This window comes from Ambystoma mexicanum, chromosome 6q, assembly GCF_040938575.1.
Source record: "Ambystoma mexicanum isolate Mex_15411 chromosome 6q, UKY_AmexF1_1, whole genome shotgun sequence".
Lineage (NCBI taxonomy): Eukaryota > Metazoa > Chordata > Amphibia > Caudata > Ambystomatidae > Ambystoma > Ambystoma mexicanum.
In genome coordinates this window covers 970,848,208-970,875,282 of record NC_090937.1, presented here as the reverse complement: position 1 = coordinate 970,875,282, position 27,075 = coordinate 970,848,208, and the positions used below count along the sequence as shown (strand labels likewise).

The following is a 27,075-nucleotide window of genomic DNA, read 5'->3' as shown; positions in this document are numbered from 1 at the left end:
AGTTGGAAGATAGCTGATGGCGAAGGAGAATTCAGGAAACGCTGGCTGGCCCAGCACCAAGAGTCAAGGCCACCGTGAGCCTAGTTGTCTGTCAAGAAGCTACATGAACGTGAGAAAGAAACAAACTTCTGATTGAGGTGGGATGAAAAAACACTGGAGGAGTCAAACGTTCATCATTTAATAGTATTATATGCAACAAAGAGCTCGAAAACGTGGTCTCCAGTCACATGTTCAGATGAAAACAGACTTTGGGTCGAGCTACACCGATACCAGAATATAAGACCATGCCACACTCCCTTTTATTTTCAGGCATGGAGAGCTTCTGCAAGGTAAAGTTCAAAGCCTTAATTGAATGGCAGACAGCAGGAGTGATGATAGATGTTGGGTTAATTTATTGGGGAGGCATGACCGGGCCGACCTCCCCAGCACCTGGGGTAGCAAGCTTGCGTGCTGCTAGCAAGTGGAATATTCCAGACGGGTACAAGTGTGCCAACCAATTGTAGAGGGCCACGTATCAGAGAGCCCTATAGTTTGTGAACCAATGAATCATCGTGTATTTTGTGACGGTGAAGAGGACTTGCACAAGAGGAGGGCTTAGATGTCCACCTGATTTTAGAGGCCCAATTACAATCCCCATCAGTATGGAACATATACCTAGATGTTCCCTGAAAGACTATCACATCCCCAAGTAGGCTTATGTAGTTTGCCACGTAGTGCAACGTCAATGATGACACATTTTTAATATATAAGAAAGCTTTTTTATGAAATGTGTTGAGATTGCTTGTTCGACGTCCATTGATGTCCGTTGTACTCCCCGTTTTTAGATAATTGCAAATAAAACAGCACTAAGTTTTGCCAACTTCCTGAGTCCGTTTGATTATTGATGTCTGAGTAAGTTCTGCATCCCCATCCATCTCTAAGTATTGCTACCTCGTCCTAAGGGAACCCAGGTCTCGGGGTTCAAAAACATCTTCAAGCATACTAGTCTTGCGTTGTCTACCGCCGCATGGGACACAATCTCATTCTCACCTTTCATTTGAAGGAACCGTGTCATCCTCATTAGATGTATTGTATATGTTTGATGCATTTATTAAGTCATTGTTATGCAACAAGCATTTGATATTAGGGATATGTATTTTCAGATCAAATGTTTGGCCACATGTTGGCCTTTTGGTACTAAGAAATGTTTACAAAAGATATTGCACTGATGCACTCAGGGAATTATGACAATTCCATTGAAAGATTAATACAATTGCACTTAAGTTGTTTGCTAATATTTAGCTTTGTTTCTGGAGGATCCATGTCTGTTGCTGGGACAAAAGTTAATTTGTAGTCCCACTCCCAATCTGGTATTATATTGGTATTTATATTATCAGGGTATTTTATTTTAAACTCAAATGTCTGGACAAATGGCTTGTTTGTGCCAGGCAGACAACCTTGTGTAATGTGTCAGAGAATCTATGACAATTATTAAAACATATTTCCATTGCAGTCTGTGGTTTTGTATTGGTTTACCACGAGCACGGTATGGTACACATTGCTTGCTTGCAAATGTTTTTTGAATTGTTCTCTCTTGACTTGCTGATGGATGGATCTGATTCATATCTCTAGATTTAATTTTCAAAATGCAATTACATTTTAATTGGATGCTCCCTCCATGACAAATGTGTGGTGTGTAACTGATAATAGATGTGGCTTGAAGAGGTGTAAGGTTTTATAAATGAAATATGTAGCGGGTAAAAAACCCTGCCAGTTTTTCCTTGAATATTAAGCATCAACAGTTCCTAGTTATACCCTCAAAATTAGGTAAATGGTAGAGACCCCACGGCCCAAACCGACCCCTCTCCGAACCGACCGGCGCGGGCGGTGGCAGCACCCCACTGAGCGGCACTTCGCCCCTCCGGTACCAAAACCTGGCTAGGCCACCGAGGAGAAGGGTAGGATTGTAATGCATTTGTGAGCAGTCCGTCAGAAAGGAGGACATTCACTTCAAAGTAGAGACCCTGAAATTCAGCCAGGCGATTTCATTTGATCCAAGAGTCAAGGTTTGTTGATGAATGTAACAATGTGGTCCCTTCCCACTCCAAAGACTGCATGGAATGCATTGTGGAGACAATAATACATTGTGGGAACTGACTAGTGGGCACACATGCCTGCACCATGACAGGTTAATACAGGTCAGAGATGGAATTAAAACTGGTAGGCTAATTAGGTTACAGTGAAGGTTTCTCTATTGCTTTTTCAAGTTCTCCAAGCACACAACCTAAAGACAATGGGCATTGCCATGTTGAATCAAAGCAGCAACCACTGCAATGTTGGATCTATTTAGAAACCTCCCAGAGCAGATAATAGGCTAGTCCTAATAAGTACTTGCGTGCATTACATATAAATTGAAATTTAGACAGCAGTGTTTTAAATTAGGATTTACACTTCATTGCCTCATCGACCAGAAGTTGCACTGAAATTAACTTTTTTTCACAAAAATAAACAACAATAAAAAGAAGAGGTTTGTTAAAAAAAATGTTTTTTTAATCATTGAAACACATGGAAAGTGCAGAGACAAAGTTCATCTATGTGATTCAGCATGTGGATGCTGTTACAAAGACAAAACCATAACAGAAACAGATTCAGAATATAACCTGATTAAATATTTAGTTCAGTTCTGAGCATTTGATAGTCAAAAGAGTATAGAATTATATTGATAATAAAAAAAGTATTTATATAACATTAGCCCTTCATCTTCTAAGCAGTTATGGGCATTTTTGCTCATTTGGCTAAACAATATGTTTGTCCTTGCACCCGTTATGCTTTGAGTCTGATACAGATGATAAACATATATTTGGAATAATAAAATGAGGATCAAAACTGAATTCCAATGTTTACATTTTTTACAATGAATAATGTGTTTAATGATAAAGCTAAAAGGCTTCTAGCAAAACACACCTGAAAGTTAATTGGTTGGTATGTGCAAAATCTTGTCATTTGATGCAATCTAAAATCAATTGGACAGGAAAGGTTAATAAAGATTGACATTGGCTCTGTTCAAAATGTGACATCTAATATAGTGATTGGAACATAATATCATAATATCATGTGAATTCAAAAAAATCATGTCTGAGAACAGAAAACCTCCAGTGCTGACTGACTCAAAAATAAACATACTCTATCCAAGAGGAAATGCTCCATCCCAATGTCAGAATTGAGCTTGTAGTACTTCTCCGTGAAAAACATAATATGACTGACTCGTATTAGAATGTAGGTAGCCATTAATTACTTTGTTGATAGCCTCTTTCATAATAAACATTTAAAATGTCCAGAACTGAACTACACTGAAATAGAACATAAATAAGACTGTAAATAAATAAAGAAAATACATCTCAGGATACAACTCTACACATTGATCTACAAACCTCTTACAAAATCAAAACGAGGATCTGAAACTGCCAACCTTCATTATACTTCTACATTAAATAACTTCAAACGGGATGTCTTCTTGCTTCAATATTTACCCTCGTCAACATCCAATGATCTTTTATTCTAATAGGCGGACGATGAAGGGATAATAAAGGGTGGATCCGTTTTTTTCCAAACGTCAGATTATTAAGTCAAAATGAATGGCGGATATTTAAGGCATGCCATTCATGGGGCACAACTGCATTCTCCAATGCTGACCATTGGACCATAGCACTGTGATAGCCAAGATCACATATTTTGCATGTCCAAGGCTGACACTCCAAACACACACACAAATGCACGCAATTTGCTTTCTGTAAGCTTTTCTTAACTTTCTGCTTGTGTCTTATATAATTAGTAAATGATTCATCAAAGTTAGTTACCTCTCAGAAAAGTTGGGGGCTGTGCAGGGTGTTCCTTAATATAATGTCTAGTACAGTAATAAAAAATTCACTCAGATGTTGTCTCTAAATAACAGTTTTAAATGGGGTTGAATTTTCAAAGATTGCTAAAAATCCAGTAAAAAAAATATTTTGGAAGTCTGAGGGATGGTAACCACAAACCACTAGTTTCACCAACTAAAAGCTATTGCTGATGTTATACCATGGTGTCTTTGAAGGGTTTCAATAGATAGGTAATGTGGATGAAAACTATATACCAACAATCGCAATCCTATTTAATAGTTGAAAAATAAATAATAACCATGACTATCATTTTTAAGCTTCCTTTTTCTGCTGGATTTTCAAATGTGATTAGAATATTGTCTATAAATATACTGAATTTCAGTATATCTTATATTTCTCCTTCAAAACAGAGCAATTTAGCTCTTCATCACCAGACACATGTTTTCTGAAATTGTTGAGTGTTCATTTGTCTACAAGTTTTAAAAGGTTACATTTTGAGCTATTATCTAATTTTTTACAAAGGATTGAACTACTAAGGTGTTATTACCATATGCCATGTCCCTCGCTCTGTCTTGTACAATAAAAGTATATGCTATTACTCATTATTATTTCAATCTGATCCTTTGTTTTCTTCTTTAAATCCATGTCTACATGCCGAATTAAATATTTGCATTTTAACACAACTAGGTAATCATTTCTTCAATTGCTGGCAAATAACAAATTATAGTGTTTTCAGTCTTTTAACAGAGAAAATGTACTTCTCGTTCACCACAACTTGCTCTTCCTTGGCCAATATCCTTTAGTTATACTAATGTTGGATTAAATCATTTGTGATATATCTATTGAAAAAACTACACTTTCATTGGAATATAAGATTTAAAATATAGTAGCCTTCATTTTGAATGAAGTGGCAATTTTACAGACAGACATACATATTTTAAGTATTATTTGACAAGCATTCTGTATGGTACTGGAATAGAGGTCAAACTGACTCCAGGTCATCATCCCCAATCCAATGGACAGACCGAAAGAGTGAACTAATTGGAAAAAAATCTGATGTGTGATCGCAGGGCAGTGAAAGGATGGGTGGATCTGAAGTGGTTAGCTCAGCTTTATTTTAACAATTCAGCTAAAGATGTAAAGTCAATGTCCCCATTCTTCTGTCATCTGTACTGTCACCCTCATATTCTACAGGCACCAGTGGTGGTAGAGACCAAGAATCCTAATGTGGAAAAGAGGATTCAGGTAATGGGCAAAACTGATGAAAGGAGATAGTAACCTTTTAACAGAGCAGGGCTGACTAAAAGTTACTAATCGTGCCCGATATGCTCAACCAAACTATCAGATGGCTGTGAAATGATAATATCTAATTGAAGGGGAAGAACAAGCTCAGCCCACATTTCATTGGACCATTCACAGTAGAAAGAGTAGTTACTTCAATATGAATAAGGCTAAAGCTGCCCACGAGTCTAAACCCGTCTGAATTATGAAGTAAGCCTGCCTAAACCTTGAAAGGAAGGTACCGGATTCAAGGGGATCCCATCCCCCATACATCTCAGAAGACCATGGTGAAGAATATATGAATCAGGCTATTTTAGATGTTCGGGTTCAAAATACAAGGTTATAATCTATGATATATTGGAAATGTTATGGCCAATAAGAAAGATTGTTTAGGGTATATTGTTTTTTTGTTTAAGAGTGGAATCATCTGTTAGTCATTTCACTAGTTTCTGGATACATATGTATATTTATGTTTAACCTTTTGGAAGCATGGGCATTTTAAGACAGAACATTTTTAGGCTGATGTTAGGGTGCTTAGCTCCCAAAAGATGATGAAGTAAAACAATGCAAAATCCAGCTAAAGTTCAAAGGCTTTTTAAGATACCTTTCACAAAACCAAACAACCTTGCAGAGAGGTCTAAATTAATTTTAACTTCTTATACATTCAGGTTTATGTTCAGTAACTGTTTATGTGTTCACTTTTTTGAATGAAGACATTAATATAATGTCAGTTAAAATAATTCTTCCTGCCAATTGGTTCCATTGGTGAATAGGGTGTAACAAACAACACAACTACACTTGTTAGAATTCTAAATGTCCAATGCACACACAAGTAGAATTAACCTACAGAAATATATTCTCTATAAATTTAAGTGGAATTTAACAACAGTTTTAAAATCAAGACATTAATATAATGTCATATAAAATAATCCTACCTGCCAATTGGTTCATTTGACATAGGCTGGTTTGTCACCCTCTTCGGTAAATAGGGAGTAACAAACAACACGACACACTTGTTACACTGCTAAATGCCCAATGCACAATCACCTGGATCTATTCTCCATTAATTCAGGTGGAATTTGCCAACGGTTTTAAAAGGAACTAGTTGCTAAAACATTACAGCAAACTGAAATCATGTACTGTTTACTACAAATGGAAAGCAACCATAACGGAAGAGGCAGAGTCATGTTTCAATAGAAATCCCATGCTAGTAAATGGGTACATTCAAGTTTTAGTATGAGAGTTGGTTATTCTATGCGCTTAAGGGAGTGAATGTAGTACTTTCTGAAGAGTACTGAAAAACGATATCATCCACAGCAGTGGACGCTTCTGGATATACAGACCTGGCCACTGAGACCTCGTCTCTGCCTGTACAATATGTGCTTCAACTCAGCTTCCTAACAAAGTTCCAGATGGAAATATCAGATCATCATCACGAACCTGGGTCCCATTTCAAAAACAGACCTGGGTGTGGAAGGGTTTCTAACACCCTATCAAATTAATAAAACACCCAAGTACTGGGAACAATTGGTAATTATTAAATATCTGGACTGAAAGCAAGATGTTGGATCGCTCATAGAATAATCTCGGAGCATACCTTTTATATCAGCTTCTAATTTCTCAGTCAGTCAGGCCCACTGAACAATTTGAAGATTTATTACAGTGATGGTACTGTGCTCTTTGGCATTATAGGACTAGTGCAATCCACAAAATACTGTAAGTTATCAAAGAGAATATACCCTGTGCTGTTTCCAGTTTTGGATATCTCTTTCACCTTCCTTCAAGCCCATGATTCTTTTTAAATCAAGTTAGTGGGAAATGTGATCCACATGTGAGTTCATTTAAAATGAAAGAAGGTACAATGTCTATTGTACTTGGCAATTCAGCAGGCAAAGCAAATCTGGAGAGTAAAGATGAAAGTATTTGCTGCATACATGTATTCACTTACAAATATTCAATACTACAAATAAATGAAACAGAACTGCACTGTGGATGTTGAGACAGTGTTGCAGTTTGCATAAAACACTTCATGATGCTTCTGAAGACTTGTAAAACAACTGTGATTGGTTCCCTGATAACAATGCATTACAATATAACAAGGTTAATTCATGCCCTGCACATTATTCTGGAAATACCTACGAAGAGAAGCTAGTACATTATAAGGCCTCTATTTCTAAGTGATTATGCTATTGGTATAATACAAAAAAGTCACCAACTCAATATAACAGGTAAAATCTTCATCAACAATTCTTACCTTAAAGCAGCAATCCTGACACAAGTTTTGTTAAAAATATGAACCGCCTACTGTATACAGCAGAGGGATTACTGCATCGATGTTCCCTAACTTGCAATGTATACCTAGAATCTAACTTTCAATATATATTTGCATCAGAATCCACTTCAAGTATCGAAGCAAACATCTTTTGGTGGTTTCATTTTCACTAGCCTTGGGGTTATTATAATTTCCCCCCAAATAGGAAAACCTTCATAAACCCTTCAGTGCAGTCAAATGTAAAGTCTAAGATAAGCACACAACGTAGCATCCTGCTTCACTTATATAATGAGAAAAAAAAGGAAAAAATGATTATCATTGATATGCCAGACACACTAAAGCACCAGCTTTATGAGGCAGCCTTGCAATTTTAGAAAGGAGCTTACGTTCAAGACCAAATCACAGTCGCTCCTGGTCAGTCATTAAACATATACAAAGATATATTATATGGCCTAGAAGCCATCTTCACATTCTGCTCATATTAAAATAGTAAAACGATTACAAAATGTTCTGCTAAACTTAACATCTTCACAGAACAGAGCGGTTCAACAGAATACATACTTGGTGCTGCTTTTGTTCCTTTGATCCATCTTTACAAAATAAAAGCACAAATGAAATACATACAAACTGTACAAAATTAGCATCAGTGTACCAGATTATTCTACTTTGGTTTTCTGAAAACTGTGCTTTTTTTCTTACATGTAGGAATTTAGTATAACATATCTTTCAAATAGAAATGTTTATAGTCATTCGGAAAATACAATATTTTCTTAAAGGCAAGTAGCTGACCTACAAAAAAACATTTAAAATAGATGAGTAACTGTAAAAATACTGTGTGGAAAAAATATTTATTTATACATCGTCGGCTGGAAGGGAAGGTATTCTGATTTTTGCTCTGGTGAAGTAGGCCATCTTCTCCCTATAGATAAAGAAAATACATTATTTGTCAAATCAGAAAAGTATCAACAACTTGAAAATATCTAGAAATCTTAGTATTTTCTAGCATGCCAAAAAATACGTTTATTGATGCCTCCTTTATAGGCTATGCAAACACTAAACATTAATATAGCTTCAAAAGGGAACTATTGCAACAAAATAAAAATAGTTTGTATAGATTATTCAAAAACTGTACAAAAGACCCATAAACCTACCACCCATTATAGAAAGTATGCTTCCAGCTCTACTATCTATAGAATTACAATTGTATCTAGCAAAGACTACCTTCAAAACACCCTCATCCTCTATACTATCCAAATGGTCATCACCTTAATCCTTATGGCCTCATTCTAATAACATAAAGCCCCCGGGTACATGCCCAACCAATAGCATTGCCAGGTCGAATATGCAGGCAGACGTGGGCAAAGCAGTTTTACATGCCTTTTACATGTTCACATTTAGAATGACTGACTCAGCCAGCTAAGCTCCAAGATGTCCTTTTTCTGTACAAGTAAATTGAGTAGGTAAGTGTGCATCAACTAGCCATGTGAATCACAGTAATCATTAATCTCACTTATTACAATGTTATTAAAAAGTGCACATTGTCACATATGGCCTTAATAACATACCAACTCAAAGGGACGGGTCAAGGATTTTTTATTGAAATTCTTTAAGAGGGCTCTAAGGGCCTTCCCTTGCTCTCTCGTTTAGTAGAAGCAAGATCCTGCCTAACCCAGGCGTCCCTATTCCCCACAGCACCCTTACCACCTAGTTTCTGTCTTGCTAATTGTTAGGGCCCAAAGGCATCACCTTCTCTATCTAACCTTCCTCGGGGACTCCCTAGGTGTGACCTACACTATACAAGGGTTAGTTCAAAGGGGTTGTGCCTTTCAATCACCAAAGCCCCAACCTATAATCTTCCTTTCACACCCTGACATCCTTTCCCAATGTCTCCGGAGGACTCTAGTTTTCTCCTCCTACTCTCCTCGCTCCAACTCCACCCACCATCTCTCTCTCCTCCTGAGTCTTCCATCCCTGTCCCTCCAATGTATGTCTCCCTCTACCACCACCCTCCAATATTATTCCTCCATACTCTCTCTCCTGCTACTCTCCTCTCTTTATTCCACTTCTACTCTCCTCACTCCACTACTTCCACTGCCACACTACTACTACTGCACTTTCTACCCAGCCACTCTCCTTTCACTCTCATCCAACTTCCACTCATCCCCTAATCTTTCAATAACAGTTTTACTCACACATCTTACATGCACACTCACAGTACCAACCAATACCTCATCTTTTCTGTAAATAGCATCCACACTCCTGTTCATCATTTTTCTGCCTTTTGTCTATTGATCTGCCACCACCTCCTCCACTGACCTCACCTGAACAACTCACAACATCTGGCTTACTGCCTCCATCTTTATCCTACACCTCTTTCTCCCATTGGCCATCCTTCCCCGGGCCATTCTCGCCCTGTCTTCCCCAACCGGTAGGCGCTACAGGTATCAAAATGCAAAAAATGGGGGCTAAGCACAGCCCCTTTTTGTCTCCACTGGTCTGCACTGTCGGTGTAATGGCAGCCCTCATTGGAAAATCTGTGTCAAGGAGCCACGCCACAACTAAAGTCAAAGTAAGTCCTTGTGTATTTCTGGGGTTTAAGCCAGAAAGCAGCTCTGCAACATGGTTGAAACAGTCTATGTTGATGAGTTTTGCTGCAGCTGCTTGCTCACAGTGTGCATGGATATCCACTGGCGGCATGCCAAGTCTCATATGGGACCACATAAAGTTTCTGTTGTTTCGCTTAGCGGTTCTCGCTACCCACAATGTACGCAGCTTCAAGTGGTTTAGTTGGAGACTCTAGTGGTATGTTATGTTGCGGGCCGTCTGCAGAGACCATGGCTGGATGTTGTGCCCTGCTCTGGCTATCCTTTGGGGATGGTGGACATGTGCCTGTGGTACTATAGATGGAAGGTAATGCTGCGACATTCTTGACTCTTACAATAGAGCCATATTGAACCCACTAACTGATCAGTTGCCCGATTACCCACATCTACATACATCTGCACCCCCACATCAGCCTGATGAACAGGTAAGAATTACACAGTCTAGATTCCAGTTAGGCCACTCCTATAAAACTGTCAGGGAACCCTGCACCACAATCACTTTCACCCTTTGATTAATTATATGAGAGATGGCCAACCCCAAACATTTTTGGTATCTCACCCTCATCAGGAGTGTCTTCTGCTTTTGAAGTATTCACTAACCTCACATCTTCAAATAGCTCCTTATCACTTTCGTTGTGAGAACTGCCCGGTTCAGCGAGCACACTAGTGGCTATCAATAGCCTGTGGACCACCTAACATTGCTCAATCTTGTTTCTCCAAGATACCAGATGATCCAGTGAAGTTCCAAGACTAACTCCATGTAGTAATAGGCTGTTATAACGTGACTGATTTAAACCATTTGCTTCAATCTCCTATTGCCCTGGCACGATTACTTCACACCAACTAAAATGCAACTGGAATTTGAAGGAACTGAGCAGAAACTTTAAAGAATTTACTGACAGTTTCCTCTGCACAGTTTTAAAAATGTGCCCATGAAGATTGACTGAACGGAGAACAATGCCTGCAAACAGTGTAAAAAATGAGAATGCAGCTGATTACCTGGAAAGGTTTAAAAGCTGCTTTGATCAGTACTCTGGGATGCCCTATGCAGCTGAAACAGCACAGCAAGCTGTTATTTCCACGTTTGTAATGGGGCTGCAGCCCAAGATGTTTGATAGGATGAAAGGGGAACTCTTAGATTGGGAAGGAACAAATCTAATTGAAGCTTTACTGGCCGTGCAGCATTTTCATGACAAGACAAATAGATACATTAAATACATTTAGTGGTGTTATAGATTCAGCAACTCTCAAGGGAGAGCAAGACATAAAACAGGACCTGCAGAAAAGGTATATTTCTAAACTCTAATCCAGGCAGAGCCCTGAACAGAAAACAATCTGCCCTAGCCCTTACAAAGGCCAGTGAAATTATTGTAAGGAGTTTGGTCACTGGAAATCGCAGCATAAAAAACAGCCAACTGAATGACCAGCACAATCTTTTTCCCAATCCTTTCCTCGGTCTCCACCCCCTGCTGCCTTCAATTCCTAATATGACATCTGAACGGCTAGCAAAATCATTGTGGTTCCAATTATGCTAGCTTTCTCTGTTCCTTATGTAGACAGCCCTGTTAGTAGCAGAAATGTATCTTGCCCTGTGAATCCTGGAGCTTTCAGCTCTACACTGAAAGCTGCAGAATTTCTGCATGCTCAACGTTCAGATGCAATTATAAATGCTTTTGGCACTGGCGGTCAGCCTATAAACCAACCAGTTTAAACAATGGGTTAGTACCGTAGATCCGCGCATTGACAAAAACAACTTCCAATAAACATCATCGCAAAGATTCTTTAAATAAGTTGCTCGCTGGTTTATTGTTATACTCAGCCGACACATGTTTCAATGCTAGGTCGTTCTCAAGGCCACGAGTTGCTGGTTTCTATGCCCAATTTATGCAGTCTTAAGGTATGCTCTTCAGCTCCGCTGTTTAGCGTACTTGTTGTGAATATTAACCATGCACAAATATCCTTAAATACAGTAACCATTTGGCGGGATAGATCCCAGGCACCGCAATTATTACACCACGGTGCCTGGAATCTATCAGAACACCCTAGGGAGGAAGAAAGGCCTGGAGGGCAACAGAAGTGAAACACAGAGAAGTGGAGAACCTGAAGAAGAGGAGAAAGGCTTAGTGGACAAAGAGTCCAAGTGAGCACACCCAGGAACACTTGTAGGAGTATGCAAAAAACAGAGACAGAGGCCAATACAATCACCTAGAGGGAAAGAATGCAGTAATTGCAGAAGAAATGCAGAGACAGTGAAGGGGGCAAAAGCGTTCATCTAGAGGAAAAGACGCAAAGAAAAGAGTTCAGAGATGCAGAAAACAGAGTACAGCTACACACGAGAGGGACAGCCTAATGGATGCGTGGAGACAGTGCAAGGTAAGAATCGTATTGAAAAGGAAGTATGTGTGAGGTAGGGCAGTTTAGTAGGATGCAGTAATGGCTGCGGCCCCACCCGCACCTTTCTTGCCTTGCAGTAGCTGCTCATAGACAGCTGCGCTGCATGCTCGCACTCTTCGTTTTGACCCCTTTGTTGCCAAAACACCTGCATCGTCGAACACTGCAGCCTTGTCCTTCGAGGGTTTTTTCTGCAGAGGGTCCAATCCTTGGTTCTTAAAGGCTCGAAAGCGTGGACGTAGTGATGCGTGCTACAAATCATCGGGCAGCATCTCCTGCACACCTGTGTCGCTGTACCCTGAATCCACACGGTATTCACGGTATCACTGTGGCCATGATCTGTGAGGGCTTTGCTGCAGAGGGTCAGATCCTCGGTTTTCAATACCACACCCCAACATCAAAAGAGGTGTTACCTCAACCCTTCAGGCTTTGCCTCTAACCACACACCAACTCACCCCACATCCCCACGAGATGGTTCTAGTGATACGTAGAACATTTTCAATAAGGAGGCAGACATCCAGAACAACAGATACTGATGCCAAAGACTCACTCTAGAAGTTACTTGAGATCACCTGGAAAGACTGAAGAGCACTAACAAACTAAATCCATGTAAACATGAAGACCCATGCTCTTCATATCAATGGACCGCAATGACATGTCTGGGCTGCTCTCAGTTTTCTGTTCAATCACATGCTGTCCCTAGAAGTGGAAGTCTGAGGGGTTGCATTCTGTGGTTCCATGGTTTTCCAACAACAAACTACTAGTCCACTTCAATCAAAAATGGTGCTTCTTCCAACCTAGTCTAACTTGTCAATTTGCTCTATACATGAGAACTAAACGGAATGGAAATGCCCACGGACTTCAGTGACTGGGTGAAAGCTTTGCCTTTTTTTGCAGAGTGTTCCCCTTCATCACATTCTGTTTCAAATCTGAGTGGCTGGTTGTATCTCTTGTTTGACTGATAATGCAATTTCATCCTTTAACAATGGACACTCCAGGAGGTCTGCTTAAGTCAGTGGAGGACCAGAAAAGGCATGAAATCCCAGATCTGTGTTCCCCTGTGCATATGCTCCTGGGCTCTTTAAGGCCTCCATCTTCGACTGTGGTCAAGAGCATCAAGACAGAAAGAGCAGACTGTTTCGGTTTTCTTGTCGATCTGTGTACTGACAATGATAAGAATCACTTCACGAAAACTCAGATTCTGGGGTGACTCTACGGCAACATATCTCCAGAGCCAAGTGTCTTGCTTTTCTGGTCAAGACCCACGCATTGATTTATAAATGGTGCTGAATATAGATCTAGAGAAAGGGCTGTGACATGGATTTTCTGGCTTCCAGTAACCTCTAGGGTTAACATTATTCCAAAGTGACACTGCTGTCAATTGACTTGAGCAGAAACCAGAAACGCCAGAGTCTTTAATTTCAAATCCTCTGGTGAAAACAGCCAGGCATACAAGGCAACAGATATTCATAGCTGTCCACTGCCTGTAACAGATACCACTTAATTGAGGGTTGGTAACATCAACGCTTTCCACCCACTACGCTCTCTTCTCTGATCCATCATTAAAAAAAAGATGGTAAACCTCACTGGGTGAAAGGACACAGGTAGTGGCACAATTCTTCTTCGCTAATCCCTTGGGACGCAGCAGTACCAAGGCAATGAGCATGCTTCAACTCTTTGATTGTTGCGCCAATCTATGTGTGAGTCCTCTCAATAGGTAACAGCCTGGAGGCCGTGAAGTAGGCCACCACCATTTTTGGGAACATCGCAGAATCACAACAAAGGCCCATCCTGCCTTGAAGAGCAGCCTCCGGTCTCATAGGCAGCTATCGAGCACTGGGACTCCAAATGAGGTTCGAGAGCCAGGGCTGGAGTCTTTTCATCCACCAGTCCAGATAATCAGAGCACACACACTCCCAGCAGCGTCAGCACATATAGGGATGCATTTAGACTTGTATTGATCACGTCTTTGCTCCGCAGACATTAAGAGGCATAAGGACTGTACAGGGCCAGCCTCAACAGACACAAAGATCGGCCAATATGAGCACTTCCAGAAATCCCCTGCTACCGTCCCTTTCTTTGATTCAGGGCTATTTTCAAATTTAGAAGCTTATTTAAGTGAAAGGTACCTTCCTCATGAAACTGCATACGTTTTCCATCCTGTTATATGGAATTCCATATATCTAGATATTTCCAAGTGTGGGCAGGAAATAATGAATAAACATTAAATGCGCTGCATTGCTCTTAACTGGAGAACAATATTCCTTAAGCCGGTTCTTTTTCTATTGTCTCTTGAAGGGAAACTGTGCTTAAGTATGCATCCTGTGGGAGGAGAAGAGGGTACTATCAATCATTCCTGAGGGTAACACTGCTAAACTGCAGCTTAAAATATGAAAGGTACCATTCACCATAGAATCATTCGTCTGCATGCATTCCACCCACTTTATTTTCACCAGTTCAATTTTTCCCACTATATAGGGAGCTAATCCAAAACACATTCAGATTAAAAACCCAGCTTTCGTTTTATTTTATTGGTATATAGTTTGCAACAAACTTTTACCAAATGCAATTCAACTCATGAAGATAAGCAGTATATAAAAGACAAAAAAGGACAAAGCATTAAAAAAAGGAAGAGAAAAAAAGAAGGAAACCTCACATGATGAATTTATATCACAACATTTCATAAAAACAATGAGTACAATATCCATTTGTTTAGCCTTTGAATTGCTTTGTCTCTGAGAAAATATCTGTTACGAAATTTGCTAGACCAAAAAATAAATATATATTTTTTAATTGTGAAAAAATATATATTTTATTTTAATTGTGATTTAGCCAAAATGAAAAATCTTGACTTTTTACACAAAATAGCAACAGATAAAAGAAAAAAACTAGACAGATTTTACAGGATAAAACAGTTGATCAATACAAAGCCTAAAGGCAAATAAAAGAGAATCATATACAAGAAAAAAGAACAGCAAAAAAAGAAAGAAAAAGAGGCAAATCAGAGCAGACGTATATCACTCTCACACTTTATAATTATCACTATCAATAAGATTTAAAACGTTAATAATCCTGACCACTTCTACTGTCGAAAACAATTCATTGCCCGAGGCCAATCTTTCCCAGAACACTCCGGTATCCAAAAAGTCAACATTATGGACACATATTTGCAATCTGAGGAGCCTCAGTTCCTTCGTCCCCGGACAGATAGCAAGTGTTTCAATGTGTGTTTTGTATCCATCTCACAATTCTGACAGATATCACTGGGATATGCTTTCCTATCTCTAACATGCAAGATTTCAAGTGTCAGAGCGATATTCAATCTGAATCTTAGAAAGGCCACCCTAACTATTGGGTAGGGAGATTTTCTTAGGTGTATGGGTAGAAATGATCTTGGTTTGTCGCATAGTGAGAGCGAGCAAGTGAGTTTCGCTGCTTTCATCTTCTCAATCGTTCTGATCCAGTCCCAGGGTTTAATACGATCTTTTACTTTCAGTGGGTTTTGTTTTAGGGTATATAAGTCAGAGTCTGCTTTATCTAAGATCTCAATACATCTGCCTCTAAGGCGGTTAAGAAACTTATCACCTTTCTTTAGTTGCACCGCCACATCTTCGTAAAGTGATTTACATGGGGGATCTAGCATAAGTCTGTACAGCGAGATCCATCACCATTCTTTCTAGGCTAGGAGAGATGTTAAACCCAATTCGTACCGAATAGAAACCATCAGGACTGAATTAGGAAGGATCAAATTTCTCTTCCATAGCATGGTCTCGATTTTTTCCCAGTCAATGTCAAAGCTGCAGATATTGCATTCCAGGCCGAAGAGTAAGGTCGGGACCACTTTGCCCATATAATATTTTATTATTGGGAAAATGGGGAACTTACAAAATTTCATATGAATCTTGATCATTTGGGAACCCAGACCTAAGATCTTACTGTCCAAGGTGTTTACTAACTCACCTTTAGATGGACAGACACTGATCTTTGAGCCCAAATACGTAATCTCCTTTAGTATGGGAATTGCCTGCTTGCCAATCCGCCAGGTCACCAGTGGACGCTTAAATATAATTAGTCTGGATTTATTATCAGGCTGTTTAGTTCCGCCAAAGCATCAAGAAGCCAGTGTAGGCCAATTTGAATATGAACCAGAATAACGATATTGTCAACATATGCTAACCAAGATATCTTTGTTTCTCTCATTTTAGGGCTTGCCACTACTAAATTCCGGAGCGACCAAAAGAAATCTGAGACATACAAATGAAAGAGAAAGGGGGCCAACATGCAACGCTGACTAACACCTCTTTTTATCCTGAATAACTGAGATAAATTACCCGACCTAGATAGTCTGACACGTAGAGTGAAGTTCTGATGGAGTTTTATCAAAATTGCCAAAAGATAATCCGGCAAGCCCCAACTTTTCAATTTGCCCCAGAGACAATCTTGATTTTGTGGAATGCCTGGGATAAGTCCACCCAGGCACCAAACAAAGGTCTACCATCCTTCACCCAGAACCTGAGCTCAAACAACTAAGGACAAGATTATTAAGAAAGGTGGATAAACCTCTCCTAAAACCGGGATCAACTTTTCAAGGATTGGTAACGCTTCTTTTGCGGAGGTACGAGCCCAGCATTTGATACAAACCTTTAATAAATGCAATCAAGTACAATGAGACGCCTATACGGCCAATCCGTATAGTCAGTACTGCTCGTTAGATTTCATAATATTTTGCCATTTTCGTACTATTTTCACAAAGTCCCCAGTTTACCTTTGATGATGTTAATGATGGCTCAGCGTACTCCACTGGACCTCTGACCACCACGGACTGCCACAGATTGCTGCAGCTATCACCCAGCAGGCTCACTCCGTGGCTGCGCTGGGATTATGAGCACATGTTGTTCACCAGGGACGACGCCTCCTTCACCACAGTGAACACAACATAAAGACTCAAGACTGCAGCAGCTAACACCCAGCAGCCTCACTCCACCAGAAGAACAAGTTACTTCTTACCTGGTAACGTTCTTTCGATGGGATGTTCCTCCGACGTATTCCTTATCTTGATAGATCATCCCCAGCTTGCTGGCCTCAGAATTTTTTTTCATTAGAGGGCACTGCGCATCGACGTCCCTCGAGCCGATGTCCCTCAACAGCCTCCGTATCAGCGCTGACGTTATCATACGTATAAATACTCAAGCAGCGTCTGTTGCTCAGTTCCGTTTTGATGTTTAACAGTTGCTTTACATGAATTGGTTATTGACCCTGAAGGAGCGTAAGCTCTAACCACAAGGGAAGTTTTACTGAGGGGATGGATGGGGGGGGCGATAAGGAATATGTCGGAGGAACATCCCATCGAAAGAACGTTACCAGGTAAGAAGTAACTTGTTCTTCGAAGGGATTGTGTCCTCCAACGTATTCCTTATCTATGATAGACTCCCATAGCAGTGGTATGTGATTGGAGGCGGGAGTAAGAGATGCCATATTACCCTTTAAGAATGAACAGAGTACAACACAGCTTTGCCAAATCTAGTCTCTTGGCTAGAGGAGGAATCCAGGTTGTAAAATTTTGTGAAGGTATGTGCAGACGACCATGTGGCAGCCGCACATATGTCTCGAATCGGTACCCCTCTTTGGAGGGCCGAAGAGGCTGCGATACCCCTGGTTGAATGAGCCCTAAGATTTTGAGGAGGCCCTTTCCCTGCCAGTTTGTAACATTCCAGAATGGCCAAAATAATCCATCTGGAAATGGTCTGTTTTGTTATCGGTAATCCCAATTTGTGCCCTGAGTAACCTACGAACAGTTGGACTGCTTGCCTAATCCTAGCAAGTCTGCTGATGTAAAAGCTCAAAGCCCGCCTTGGGTCCAGCCTATGTAGCCTTTCTTCCTCTTTCCCCGGATGGGGAGGGGGATAGAATGAAGGTAAGGTAATCTTCTGAGTGATGTGGAATTCAGAAACCACCTTTGGGAGGAAATTAGGCTTCACTTGTAGGACAACTTTGTCTTTATGAAAAATTGTATGAGTGGGGTTTACAAGATAGAGCTTGTAATTCGCTCAGCCTCCTAGCAGATGTCAATGCCACTAATAAGACAGTTTTAAGGGTGAGAAATCTTAGCGAACAAGAGAGGAGTGGTTCAAAAGGAGTACCCATGAGGAAATTTAAGACTAAATTTAAGTCCCTTAAGGGAACTTGGAATGGTCATGGAGGATAGACATTGGTTAATCCCTTCAGAAATTGTATTACTAAGGGTAACTTGAAATACAATGGTTCCTCTGCAGTGCGCTTGAAGATCGATAGCGCTGCGAGATAGCCCTTGATAGTGCCAACCTGAAGGCCCGAATTTGCCAAATAGAGTAGAAAAGATGACAGTGTTGGTGTACCACATGAAAAGGGATCGATATTCTTTTCTCTACACCAGCTGCAAAATTTGTTCCAACGGCAGCGGTATAAAGTCTTTGTTGCTGGCCTTCTGGCCGAAAGCAACACCTCCATGATGTCATCTGGGAGGTCCCAATCCTTGTATCTCAACCTTTCAGATACCAAACGTGAAGGTTGAGGGTTCTGATGTCTGGATGGAGAACCTGACCTCCCTTCTGTGAGAGAAGATTCTCCTTGAGTGGAAGACAAATTGGAGGGCAGATGGACATGTCCAGAAGGTCTGGGTACCACGTTATCCTGGCCCAGTCCGGGGCAATTAGGATCATGGCTTTCCGGAACCTTCTCAACTTCCTGATCATTTGAGGAATGACAGGGACTGGAGGAAACGCGTACAGAAGTGGAAACTCCCAGGCCACTACGAACGCGTCCCCTAAAGCTCCTCTCGGGGGAAATTCCCTTGAACAAAACTGATCGCACTTCCTGTTGATGTTGGTGGCGAATAGATCCACTCGAGGGGTTCCCCAAAGGGTGAAGATCTGTTGAAGGACTTCCTGAGCTAGTTCCCACTCGTGGGATACTGTGCTCTGCCTGCTCAGAGCGTCCGCCGTCAAGTTTTTCTCTCCGGCTAAGTGAACTGCCGATAGAGAGGTTCCTTCTTGGATTGCCCAAACCAGAGCTGCATCGCCTCTCTGCACAGAGGCAGTGATCACACGCCTCCTCTTTTGTTGAGGTAATGCATGGCCACTGTGTTGTCCGTCATTATCAGGAAATGTTTCCCTTGTACAGATGGCAGAAAAGCCTTCAGCGCTAGTCTGATTGCTCTCAGCTCTAACAGGTTGATGTGTAGTGTGGACTCCGATGGAGACCAACGAACGCTGATGGTCAATTCATTGGCATGGGCTCCTCACCCCGTGAGTGAGGCATCTGCGACTACTGTTATCTCCGGCCATGGTTGCCAAAACAGTTATCCTTTCAAGATGTTCTCCTGACAGGCCCACCACTGAAGGTCTCGAGCCACCTTGTCCAGAACCTGAAGGAGATCTGTCATTCTCCCTGAGAATTGCGACCACTGAGTTCTTAATGCCCACTGAAGAGATCTCATTCTCAGGTGAGCCTCTAGCACAAGGAAGATGCAGGATGCCATGAGGCCTAGCAACCTCAAAAAGTCGAAGGCTGGGAGACGTTGGGCATTTTGAAACTGGGTGACCATCTGCAGAATATCTTGAGCCCTCACTTCTGGTGGCGAGGCTTTTCCCAGGGAAGTGTCCAGGACCGCTCCAATGAACTGGAGTCTCTGTGATGGTATCATCTGTGACTTCTTTAAATTGAGGGAGAAGCCCAGTTTGTGAAGGAAGTGGAAGACATAATCTAGCTGGATCTGAGCTTGTTCCGGAGATACAGCTCTGGTCAGCCAATCGTCCAGGTAGGGGTAGACGTGAATCCCTTCCCTCCTTAGACTTGCAGCCACTACCGACATTAGCTTGGTGAAGACCCTCGGGGCGGAGGTCAGCCCGAATGGCAGAACTCGAAATTGATAATGAGAGCCGCCAATTGCGAACCTCAGGTATTTCCTGTGTTTAAGATGGATTGGCACATGGAAATAAGCATCCTGAAGGTCCAGAGATACCAGCCAGTCCTGGAGCTGGAGGGCCTGAAGGATCTGAGAGAGAGTTACCATCTTGAACTTGTCCTTCCTGAGGAACTTGTTCAATTCTCGTAAGTCCAAGATAGGTCTCAGTCCTCCGTCCTTCTTCGGTATTATGAAGTAGGGGGAGTACCAGCCCTTGTTCCTCTCCGCTACAGGTACCGGTTCTATGGCACCTTTCTCCAGCAGGTCTACAATGTCCTGCAAGAGGAGCGGATCTGGAACTTTCAGAAAGGTGTTCCCCGGTGGATGACTCTGAGGAATGCATAGAAAAGGCAGGCAGTAACCTTGGGCAACTGTCTCCAATGCCCAAGCATCTGACGTAATAGCCTGCCATTCCGTCAGATGTTGAGTTAGCCTGCCCCCTACTGGTGTCTTGTGAGGAGAGTCCTCAGAGTGATTTAGAGGCGGCTGATGCAGGTGCTGAGGGTAAAGAGGCACCTGCTGCTGCGGCTTTTGCATTTTTACCCCTTCCACCTCGGGTGAATCTTTTTTGACCTCTTTGAACTGACTGTCCTCTGCCTTTTCCGAATGCGGAATAAAAACGAAAGGACTTACCTCTCCAAGAGGTTCCTGAGGCGCGATATGGCGTTTTGACGGATTGCAGCTCCCAGGGATTTTGCTGCTGCTTTGGATGTCTAACTTTTCTAGGCTGTCATCCGCCTTCTTACCAAAAAAAGAAGAGCCGTTAAAGGGCATATTTAAAAGTCTGGCTTGTTCATCTGAAGCAAACTCAGACTTTCGCAACCACGCAAATCTGCGGGTTGTAGTACTTGCCGCCATGGCCCTACTGATACTGTTAGCAGAATCAATGCCAGTTTGAAGGGATTCGCACATTGCGTCTTTAGCATCCTTAATGATGTTTAGAAACGCTTCCCTTTCTTCTCCCTCTGGGAGGCAGTCAGCCGCTGATGAAGCACACTCCCAAAGCGTATGGCTGAACCTTGCAAGCGTACAAGTAGCGTTAATAGATTTCAACGCCATGCTACATACAGAAAAGACTTTCTTAGCCATAGAGTCGTATCTTTTGTCATCCCTGTCCTGTGGAACAGTAGGGTATGCCAATCTACTGCCTGATGCAGTTGCTGCTTGAACAACAAGAATCTCTGTAGTTGGATGTTTAGACAAAAATTCAGGGTCAGTAGTAGATACCCTATATTTGGCTGATAATTTCTTGTTGACCGCCGGGATAACCTCAGGATTTTCCCAGTTAGCCAATATTTTTCTTTGTAATGCAGCTTGAAATGGAACCACAGTATCCTCATGTGGGCCTTTAACTAAAATGTCTGTCAGGTCATCCTGTTGGAATGCAGGTGAAGGTGTGGACCAACCGATGAATTCTATAATCCTTGCCATTAAAACTCTGTAAAGGGTCTCGGCATGTTCTCCTGGGTCTGGTTTGGCAAATTCTATTTCTGGGGAAGTATCTAACCCACTTGCCTCATGTAAGGATTCTCGAAGGTCCTTTAATCTATTTTCCTCAGAGCTAAATTCCTCTGGTTCAGGTGTTGTAGTTCTCTGCAACCCAAAGGGTCTTTCTTGATCCGAATCCTCCCTGAAATAATCAGACGTTGGAAATGGCTTCAATCCCATTTCCAGAGCAGAAGGGGCCAAATTTCTCGTAATTGGTTGAGAAAACGTCGACGTCATCGATGCAGACGTTAAACCTTCGAAGACACCGAAAAAGGCGTCGAGAAGATTGGAAGAGGCCTCGAAGAGCTCGAGAGGATTGGAATCCTACTCGAGGTTGTCGATGACATTCTCAAAGTCGTGTTAGGGGGCCCTGGGTATGACCACTGGCTGTGAGGTAGTGACGGCCGTGGGTTTGTTCATTTTCTGCGTCGAAGACTGCGTCGATTTGATCGACCTATGCGTCGATGAGCCCTTTGATAATGCGTCGATGATGCAGATTTGTGCGTCGAAGGGACTTTCGACGATGGCGCAGTGCCTTTGCTCGAGGGTTTGTGACGCTCTCGAGTAGTTTCTTTTGCTGGGTGCAATGACTCGCTGCGTTTCGATTTTTCGGGTCTTCCACCCAGGGTATCACCCTCAGCTGTCTTCAAGGGGGTCGAGGCCGTTTTCTCAAAGACGCTAAGCATCCTTTTACGGAATTCCTCCCACTCAGCCTGAGAGCTATGTTTTGTGGGGCAGGTGACTCTTTCCGGGGAAACAGAAGAAGACGAGGAAGGGGATCTTCGACGTCTCTTACTCGAATGCTTGGATCTCGAAGAGTGGTGGGAACTGCTTCGAGACCTAGAACGAGAATGTTTCCTGTGTCGGCGAGGAGATGAATGCCTCGACTCTGCCGAGGAAACTTTCGAAGGAGTTTTAACTGTCTTACATCTCTCAAGCTTCCCCTTATGCTCCTTCAAGGCTTTCGCCATCATAGACATGCAGTCCTCGCACTCCGAACATTGGTGCTCCGATCCCAGGCACCACAAACAGATCCTGTGAGGATCTGTCAACGACATTTTCTTTCCACAGTCTCGACATTTTTTTAAGCCGGACCGTGGAGTCGTCGATTCGGATGAGGAAGCCATCGAGTAAGAGTTGGTATTCTCGAGGAATAATGAAGAATATATCTGACTAACGAACTGAGCAACGCGATTCCGAGGCCCACGAAGCGCGGAAAAACGGAACTGAGCAACGGACGCTGCGCGAGTCTATTTATACGCATGATGACATCGGCGCCGATACGGAGGCTGTCGAGGGACATTGGCTCGAGGGACGTCGACGCGCAGCGCCCTCTACTGAAAAAAAAATTCCGAGGCCAGCAAGCTGGAGATGATCTATCAAGATAAGGAATACGTCAGCGGACAGAATCCCTTCGAAATAAATTTTAAATAATGCTCTCACCACTCTTCAGCATCAATCCGTGGGGTGTTTGATATTATCGGTCCCATTCTCAGCTAATTTATGGTGCATTTTGTACCATTTATATTTCATTCCCTTTTTGTGTTCATTCACATAGATATAAGTGTGTCTGAACCCATCAATGTACTTACTTATTCAGTTTTAACGGTTTTCTGACTTACTTTCCTTACTTTAACCATTGTGAATGCAAAACAAAATCCACTGCTTGGTTCTTGATACCAGCGGGTGACAAGCGTATCCCAGTCCCAAACGATGGTGTACTTGCATGCAATCAATCTTTTAAGGGGTTTTTAGAGAACAAATAGCTCTTGAAAATGTCTTAATATATTTTCTTACTTACATCAGATCATCCTGCAACCTTTCCGCATATCCTTATGAGTCATCTCCCGCTTCCAAAGCTCAGCCTGCCACATGTTTCCCTTTCTACAGGTGAGTCACAGATCTATACATGAATACTCGCTTCTTGGTTACCACCAACCAATGTGACATCCTTTTCATGCTACAAGCAAGGCAAAGCTTTGCTCTGGTGATCTATATCCTTGCAAGAGGCATTATCACGTTCTGAACATGTTCTCGTTTTGCAGCCGCACAGCCTTATGGTCTATAACACTTTTGTTTGCGAACCAACCAGATGTTAGTGGGTCTGCTGATTCATACAGCACTTATCATGGTTACAGTGCTTTCCTGTTCAGGATTTAAGACACCATTATTATTACATGAAAATCAGAAAGTATTAATTCAGTTTCCACACCATGTTGCAAGGATCTACATGCAAAATCTCGCTCTTCTCTTTAAATTCGTCCTACAATTCTATACATCCATCCATGATCTTGCCTCCCTCCCGCTACCTCACTGACTGCATCTCACTGCACTCTGCTTCTCCGCTCAGTCTCTGCACAGCCTCAGTACACCCCCATGCCTCCTTCTACATTCGCTCCTTTCCCCTACTTGCCCCACTCCATGGGAATGCTCAAAAGAAATTGACTCAAATTCCACCTCCACCCCAAACCCTTCCATCATCTAATCCAAACTAAACGCCAGTGCAATTTATAAATATATAAATATGCAGATCAGGCTGTGAATGCAGATTCTGTGACAGTTACACTATTTTATAAGAAACATTTTATAAGAAGAAGAATTGAGAAATATTAGGCTGAAAAGCTTACTTCCCTTTCGTCTTCTTTCTGTCCCATGAGAGAATCCCCTTGAGATAACACACATAGTGACGGGAATGGAGTGACCCTGGGGGTCCATGTGCCATCATGCACCATGCACTATGTGATGCAGGCTGTGCAGGAGGCACAAAGAGAATGCTACAAGCTCCCAGACCATCACCAGCCTACATGTAAAGCCTGTTACCTTATCCATTTAAGCCCTGGATCGGCTTGCCTTAGTAAGCTTCTGGCCTTCTGGGATCCAGAGTTCTTAATGTACCCACAACAGAGGGGACAAGGGGGACAGTAACAAAGGTCTAACTGCTTAGAAATCATGCTAGGGAGGATAAGACCCCACAGCTATATTTATTCCCCCCTCCTTCCAAGAACCTATAATCCCTTCTGAGTCTTCTACATGTCCTCCACTCCAGGGACCATCTACCAGTTCCTGTAAAGAACCCTGTTTGTAATAAGGTATACGATGTGGCGCATGTTGAGATATATGCTATTTATAAAACAAGCACAGCCCTTTCTAAACTGCCATTCGCTACAGTAAATGTGGACTGACTTTGGAAAGGGAAGATCACTTTTATCAACACAGTGATTCCCTTTCTGCATCTCCTTGTGGGACCACTGAAAAAAGGTTCCCACAAGCAGAACAATGCAGATTAGATTCCTAGTTCACTGAAGACAATGTTCATACGTCACATTTTCTGGTCAGCAGCTGCTCAGCATGCCTCCCTGAATATCATGGAAAACAGCTTAGTTCGAGAAGTGAACACACCCAATGGTTGGATACAGAACTGCAAGCTTCTGTGGAGTGGCCCTTTCACAAGCATAGATTTGAAGAATCAAAGATAGTGCCATCCCTTAAGGATACCTTAGGCCATGCACCAGTGTTACCACAGCCAATGGAATCAAAGACAGCTGGGAGATTTGGAGTCCTACGGCCAGTCACCCAATCACAAGGCTCTTCTAAAAAGAAAGCTGTGCTGTGTGCAATCACACAATTACAGTGGGCAGATCCACTGGTCTATAAAAACAGCAATATGTTTTGGAGAGTGTGGGAGTCTGGAGTTGGGTGTAGAAAGCACAAGAGTGTGTAGTGATGCGGCCTACAGGCTAGAGCAGTGAGGTTGTGGCAGGGAGTAAGCAGGGCTGAGAGCAAGTGAAGGAGGGTGAGAGTAGCTATCAGGAGGCGGAGGAGGAAAGAACACATGAGGCGAAAATGTGGAGCAGTGTCAATGGAGCTGCAAGGAGGGCGTGAATACAACAGATACAATCATAAGGTAGTGGAGTTAGGCAGTGGTGGTGGTGTTAGGCAAAGTTTGAATGCAGTACCCTCTGGGAACACTACAAGCAACTCTGACTACAGGTATAGGCAACCCAACCTTTGGTATAAGCTTGTACTACACAGTTTTGGTAGTGTGTTGAACAGCCAGGCTTATCTCGGAAATGTGAGCAGTAGTGGAGTTACACAAAGATTCACATTTACAGGTATTCAAGTAAACTCTTACATTCAAGGTTTCTTGCATAAACAATGTATTTATTAGTCAGTTATAAAGCCTTCTTCAGAAGGGAGCAATAGAATATAACACACAAATATACTTCAATAATGTACACTGTGAGTTTCTGAATCAGACAAGACCCTTTTGGGATGGCCCACAGACACAACCTACACCCACAGGTGATTTCAGTAAATCTTCAATTTGAGTTTATAATGATTTATGAAAGCGTGTACAAGTCAATTGCAATTTGTATTTTATGGATGGTCTTGAAGGGACAACATGTGTAATTTATAATGCATAGATTTTTTAGAGAAGTTTCAATCTGAAATTAACATTATTTAATCGACTACAGAAACAAATGGTGAATCAGACAATGCTGATCGGGCATGTGTCCTCTGCGATAGCTTTCTTCCACGACTTGAGAGTTTGGAGTTTTTTGACGTAGTTTGCTTTCTAAAATGTGCACGGGTGTGGAGGGCATGGTCCTAAGCTTGGCAGCCACCTTTCCCCCAGTGATGGAAGCTGAGAAAGCCATGGGAAGCCCAATTAATTACCAGCACCGTCACAGCTCGTGTCTAGCATAGAGGTTTCTGGAAGGCGTGGAACTGCTAGTACTGACTGTTTTACAGACACAGGAAGAAAGTTAGCAGACACTTAAAAGGACTCAATAATGCAGCTCATGTTTCTCCAAGAATGCTTTTTAATCTACATTGCTTGTAATTAACTTGTTTTTCTTAACTTCTGACATCTGATTTCACTTTACGCCACTTGCCCCACCCCAAAGAGATCTGTTCACACACAGTGATGCAATCGTTTCACACTGTGCGACTTCCAATGAGATATTCAATTAACATGGCTCCCACGTGAAGTGCGTTTATCGGCAATGGAAGACTTTCCTTTCAGCCAGGGGAACATGTGAACGACACATGGGTTGCAACTGTTTATGCTTAAGCTTTGTGCTGGTTTTAATTAGGCCTAATTGGTTCACAGTTTAATAATACTGTGCAAAAGTAAATAATCAATATCACTACCTCCTTTCCAGGAGTGGTCACACTATGTACTTATTATAAACTTAACACAGTAATTCTGGAAATGTACCAAGAGATCTACCAGTTCAG

The 27,075-nt window shown here is 41.9% G+C and overlaps 1 protein-coding gene across 1 annotated transcript in view; it reads right to left on the bottom strand.

Annotated features, from left to right (window-relative positions):
- Positions 1-2,503: 2,503 nt before the first annotated feature.
- The window catches only part of WWC2 (WW and C2 domain containing 2), a 2,565,136-nt gene continuing 2,540,564 nt past the window's right edge, over positions 2,504-27,075 (bottom strand). The window contains exon 23 of the mRNA XM_069631472.1: positions 2,504-8,329. Within this exon, the coding sequence (XP_069487573.1) occupies positions 8,263-8,329 (67 nt within the window). The 3' untranslated portion in view covers positions 2,504-8,262. The remainder of the gene's footprint in view (positions 8,330-27,075) is intronic.